Here is a 6,000-nt window from a genome sequence, read left to right on the forward strand (position 1 = left end):
GTTTTTTTGTTTTGTTTTTTATTTTATAGCCCTACCTGATAGTAGGATAGAGTATTGATAAAGATTACTTGTTATTAAAATGACTAAATTGCACACGGTCCCTCCCGCATAGCTACGGGAAATGTTTCATTACTGGGGGAAGTGTTGGCTGGATGTTATTTTAAAGCTACTGTAAGGACTAATTACTGTTTATGCAAGCACACACGGGAATACAATGTATGAACACATCATAAACTGATATATAGGTATTTATATATAGGCCTACATACACAAGACATGTATACTTCACCTGCCTTTTGTTTTAGTAACAAGTCACTCGTGAAAGAAGCCACTGCTACTCTGTGCAAATGGTTTGGTAGTTTCTTCAGCTACAAAGTAGGTTTATTTGGTCTGGCCCAAACTAGCATCCCCTCCCTTTCACAAATTTGATTATTCTTACAATACGATACTGTAAATATCGCCATAGGTTTATGGACTAAAATGAATGCTTAAAGACAACCGATTAGCACTAAATGCAAAACAATTAAATCGTAGTAAATACTGTATTTTTGTAAAATCAATGAACATTCAATATCATACACTGCCAAAAAACAAACAAACAAACAAACAAACAAACAAACAAACAAACAAACAAACAGAAAACCAAGACAGGCCTCTTAGTGTGTGAGGAATAAGAAATAGAATACTTTCAAAGGTTTAAGATGAGTTGACAGATGGTAGGTCTCATATAAAGTTAGTCAGAGGCAAACTTATATGAACATCAGAGGCCAAGGGACCATTAAAGGCCTTCTCTAGTCATTAACAGGCTATAGTCTAAGCCTATATCTTAGTTGCATTTAGTTGCCTTTCCAGAAGCCTCTTCATAAGGGTACTAACCAAGGGCTAGAAACGTTACTTTGAAACATTCTTTCAGCCGATTATATGTAATCCGCTTCATTTATGCGAATAACCGAATAGCCGAATAACCGGCTCCAGAACCGCCTTCACCATTTCGACAGCGTGCACGGAGGGGCTCGTGTGGACTTCCGTCTGTTTTCCTGCCGTGTCCTCTTGAGCCAGCGAAGATCCGAAAACGGAAGTTATGTCTAGATCGGTGCGGACTGCAATCTGGAGAACCAAACCGTGAGCCAACAGTGCCCGGGCTCTCCTGGGCGACACATGTCGAACATGGATGCATCAGACAGCTAGATAGCTGCGATCGGGTGTATCGTTGCCGGGACCCCAACCCCATTTAGATATCACAAGAGACAAAAGATCGGCGTTGTCCGCGTTTCGTCCGTGGACTCGCGCTGTTTTGCGCAGCGAGGATGTGGCTGACTCCAGATGAGGTTTCCCTGAAAAGCGCGTTGAAGCTCTGGGTGACGGAGAAGACGAACGACTATTTCCTCCTGCAGCGAAGGAGGGGACATGGCGATACTGGGGGTAAAATTACAGGTAAGGCACCCCCTCCTCTTTTACCTAAACTAACTCAGACCTGCTCTAATGCTGGTAACATGAAGGTTACCAAGTTATAGGGCCCAGAAAATTGCACTACGAAGTTGTTATTGCTATCAACAGGAGGTCGATTTTGATTTAGTTGTAAAATGGTAGCATTTGCTATGAAATGTATGCCAGTAAATATTTGAAACCGTTCAAATGAATCTGAATGAAAACCTTTAGCAGATGACACTCCCACACCACAATTCCTTTTAACCATGGAATTGTCTTTGAGAACGTAGCACTTTAATCCAAACAAAGGAATTACAGTAAACCACTTATAAACAAAAAACAATGCTCACATAAGCCTTTTGTGTTGTACTTTTTAGCTTGTGGACAATGAAAAAAGTTGCATCCTGGTTAGGCTTTTGTTTTCCTCTCTGCCAGGGAGTTTCCTAAACTGAGAACGGGTTTGGTATGTGGGAAAGTATCCTGTCTCATATCCACAACAGCTGTCTCATTTCCAGAAAAAAGTGTGTGTGTGTGTGTGTGTGTGTGTGTGTGTGTAAGTGTAAAAACCCTATCAAAGGAGAGGACTTTGGGAAGGTAAACTATCAATTCATGTTTCCTGGTAATTTAAATCAAATTTTTTTTTTTATGGATATGGAAGTTTTTTTGACAACCTCAAAAGTTCAGAAAACTCAAAAGTTCAGGTAAAGCTTTTGTTAACAGTGGTGAAGCTCAAATAATAAAAATTTAAGAAAGTGTACTGTGACACCGCACCAAGTTGGAGGAAGTGTGTATGCTGTATAGACCAGTGCCATCCCTCTGAGAGTGGGGCAAATATGATCTATAAATGCAATTTACTTACTCATTCACCAAAGGAGCTGGCCAGTTAGCTTATGATTGACTACTGAGAGCTGAGCTTGTGACCTGTTCTGAGTGAAAGCTATTTTTCTTTTTTTACTCAATGTGGAAACTTGCTTATTCTTCTTCCTCTTTTTGTCACCTTCAGTGGTTAAATGAGGAAATGGACAGCTGTGGTCTCATGTTAATGCATATTTATTTAAGATAGCAGCACACAGAGCCAACTCAGCATGCGATTGGAGTTCAGTAAACTGCTGTTTACAGCCAATCTCTTTCACGTCAGTGATACCATTAACTGTGAACCTACCATGACCCTGGTAATATTTAAAGCCAGTGTTAGTGTAGCAGATTAATAATTTCTAACCATTCAATTGGGAAACGTTCTAGTTAAATTTTGTGCAAAATGGCTTTTAGTGTAAATGTTGAAATTGCACTCAAATGAATCACAGACAAGGTTTTCAGCATCATCTTTAGAAGTCTACAGTTTTGTGCTGTGGAGGTATTGCAGGCAACTTTGCATTTGTGTTTGGTGTCATTATTAGATTTGTCTACTCTCTTTGTCTGTGTGCTCTGGGACCTGTTCAAACAGTAACTGTTTACTTCTTCACATCCTTCTCTTCTCGTCCCAGACAGGTCTAAAGTCCCACCATTCTCCTAGGAATCAAATCCCCTGCTCAGGTCACTGTAATGGGAATTTATAACTTTACCATTTCCCTCAGGATCAATAAAGCGTAATTTATCCTGTGTATTCCTACTGCAGTAACCTCAAATCTGCATGAGAATTGAATGCATTTTTGAGTGAAACATTTTGTTGGTGTAATTTTTTTTTAAAGGATATTTTTCTGACTGTCTGTTTAGAATATACCTAACTGTTGTCTAGTTTGAAGTTTAAAAAAAAGCAGGCATAGTTTTTGTGTGTTTTTTACTGTTCTGCTATTACCCTTTTGACTTGACTGTCTGTTTCTTTGTTGTTTTTGTAAGAGTTGATCCTTTCCTCCAACTCCTTTTCTGCTGCAAGCTCATCACAGACTCAGTGGGCATCATTAGTCCAATTGCTGCTCAGCAATCTAATTAGCTCAGTAATCGAAAGGCATCTGTGCTCCTATTAGGAAAGTGAGTGGTCCCTTTGCCCATCATCCTGCTGTAAGAGGCCCATGCTGCACTGTGGTTTTACACTAATGTTTTCATTGTTAAACTCATCCCATTAACAGGAAATGTTGAACTAAAATGGCATGTGAGCCTCATCAGCTGTGCCTGAAGTAGCATGATATAGTGCTCCCATGTAAAGGGAGAGACCACAGCAAGTGAGGGGCCTCTGATTCTCCTGCGCAGTGAAAGCTCTGATCTTTTTGCCACAAAGGTCTGTGGGCCTTTTTTGTTCCAAAACAGCAGCAACTATGGACGGAATGTCGATGCAGTTCTCTGCCGAGGTTTTTTCATTTAGTCACATGGGGCGAGAAAGCTGTACATTTATGGGTCAGTGTTGATCAGATACTGGGTAAAGTAACTTGGTGCTAAGCCAGTGCATGCCTCTGTTCCAAAGAAAACTGCTTTAAGCCACATACAGGGGTATGTAATTCTCTCGCTGTGCAACTTTTATTCATAACATGTTTTGATATGCTTTACTTTTTTTTCTCAGTGTAGTATTTAAAATAAGATTCATCTGTAGATAGACTGTAGGCTTGTTGATTTATTCATAATGTGTTTTGATATGCTGTTTTGTTCAGTGTAGTATTTAGTATAAAATTCAACTGTAGACAGACTGCAGGTTTGTCGTCCATCTGCAGTTCTGAAACAGCATCTTCCTGATCTAGTAGTGAAGAAATGGCAGGCAGTCAATCTTTTTCCTGTCACTACCTCTTCACAGCAGAGCCAGACAACAGCAGGTGGCCCTCAGAGGCTGGAGTCACTGGAGCTCTGAAGAGCTTCCAGCAGTCTCATAATGTGAGAGCTATGAGGTTCAGGAAGGAAGTGTAATGGTGCCGTTTTCACCGTGTCTTCACCATGTTATCGGTGAGCAGGACAGACAGAATCACCTCTGTGCCCAGCCTTTTGCTGGTAAACCCATGGGAACTTTCTTATTCTGCCTGTTAAATGCAGGCATGCTATTAACTGCGTGTGTTAGGAATTCTGAAACAGGGACCTGTTAAGTGCAGAAAGAAAATCTCTTACAGGACTCATACATTTTGATTATGACCATTTGCTAAGTACCTCTGTCAAACACATGCTGCATGTCTGGATTAAAGGGAGTTAATAAAATAGCTGAACAAATTATCAGGCAATATATGTAGACGTGAGTGCATACAGGTTTGGGCTGCTGGTTGTTCAGAGAGCAGCTCCTGTTTTCTTTTGGAGTGATATGCTTGTTTTCTAGTGGGAAATTGTGCCATTTTTCAGGAAAAATCTGTTGGCTTTCTCCAAAGCAAAAAGCCCAAAGAGGTTTAGAAAAAAGGAAGTTGAGCCATATTACTTCTCTGCTGTTCCCACACCTAGAAGTTGTGTAAATAAGTACACAGGACTGGATTATATTGGATTTAAACTGATCTGTCATTAAGGCAATCCAATTAAGACAAATGATAAAAAACCTTTTTTTAGCAACTATCTTGTTTATTGACAGTTCTATTAGTATTCGATTTTAATTTTATGTGATTGTCACATCGAGTGCGTGTGTGTGTGTGTGCGTGTGCGTGTGCGTGCGTGTGTGTGCGTGTGCGTGCGTGTGTGTGTGCGTGTGTGTGTTTATGTATGTGCATGTAGGTATGTTGGTGGGGGCATTGGACACTGTTTTGGATTCAAATGCTCGAATGGCCCCATTCCGAATCCTTCTGAAGGTGCCAGGGTCCCAGGTTAGCTGGGTTATCGCCAGTGGTGAGTCTTCTCGTATCTCGCTACGCCGTTTGAGCACATGCTGCATTTGGTGCAAATGCATTGACTCACTGTGGTGGCAGTGAGGTCATATAGCTGTGCAGACTTCTAGAATGTGTATATTTGTGTGTCTGTGTACACACACACAGGAGCCACAGCAGAGGAGGTGCAGAAACACTGGCGATGGCTGGATCAGAACCTGCTGCCGTATATGGCTGTGTTTGAGAACAAGCAAGATGCCGCAAGCTTTGCACAGGGCAAAGTCAAGGTGCCTACGCAGACTCACTCCCACTTTAGAGTCCAGTGAATGACTCCATACCTCTTCACACACTCTCATTACAAATTAACCACAGATTCATTACTGGTGAGAGTCACATACATCAACCAGTTACGTACAGAGAGATTAGTCACTGACTCATTGTGATTCAGTACAACTCCTTACAAATCAAACGTTTTACATCTTGAAGTGTTCAGACTAACCATTAGAGGCTTTGTTTAACCTAGACTCCTAATGGTCTTCTAGTATATAACTATAATTATAAAATAAAACTGGTAACAGAAATGTGAATTCTTTCTGTCATTTTCATTAGATCCATCTGAAGTGCATTTCTAAGTGCACTCATATTTTCAGGCAGACTATCCTGTGATGCTGGCTTCTTCATCTCCAATTGGAGAGAAGGACCGATCACCAACCAATTTAATATTTTCTTCCATCCAGCAACTCATGCAGGAAATGAGCTAAAGAGTTAAATGGGTCCTCAGAGGACACGGAAACGCTTGCACTCATACGTGTGTGTGTGTGTGTGTGTGTGTGTGTGTGTGTGTGTGTGATCTCTCAGGGCCTGATTGCTG

At 41.0% G+C, this 6,000-nt stretch overlaps 1 protein-coding gene across 2 annotated transcripts in view; it reads left to right on the forward strand.

Moving 5' to 3' along the window:
• The first annotated feature begins 8 nt into the window (after positions 1–8).
• LOC113592174 (mediator of RNA polymerase II transcription subunit 4) overlaps positions 9–6,000 on the forward strand; it is a 14,712-nt gene continuing 8,720 nt past the window's right edge. The window contains exons 1-4 of one of the 2 annotated variants that reach the window (XM_035522857.1): positions 9–1,434; positions 5,041–5,151; positions 5,298–5,416; positions 5,988–6,000. The exon at positions 5,988–6,000 is cut by the window's right edge and continues 216 nt beyond it. In XM_035522857.1, the coding sequence (XP_035378750.1) occupies positions 1,308–1,434; positions 5,041–5,151; positions 5,298–5,416; positions 5,988–6,000 (370 nt within the window). In that variant the 5' untranslated portion in view covers positions 9–1,307. Of the gene's footprint in view, positions 1,435–4,166; positions 4,297–5,040; positions 5,152–5,297; positions 5,417–5,987 lie in introns of those variants that run through there. The other variant, XM_035522858.1, reaches the window with a different exon arrangement.

This window comes from Electrophorus electricus, chromosome 25, assembly GCF_013358815.1.
Source record: "Electrophorus electricus isolate fEleEle1 chromosome 25, fEleEle1.pri, whole genome shotgun sequence".
NCBI classification, from domain to species: Eukaryota; Metazoa; Chordata; class Actinopteri; order Gymnotiformes; family Gymnotidae; genus Electrophorus; species Electrophorus electricus.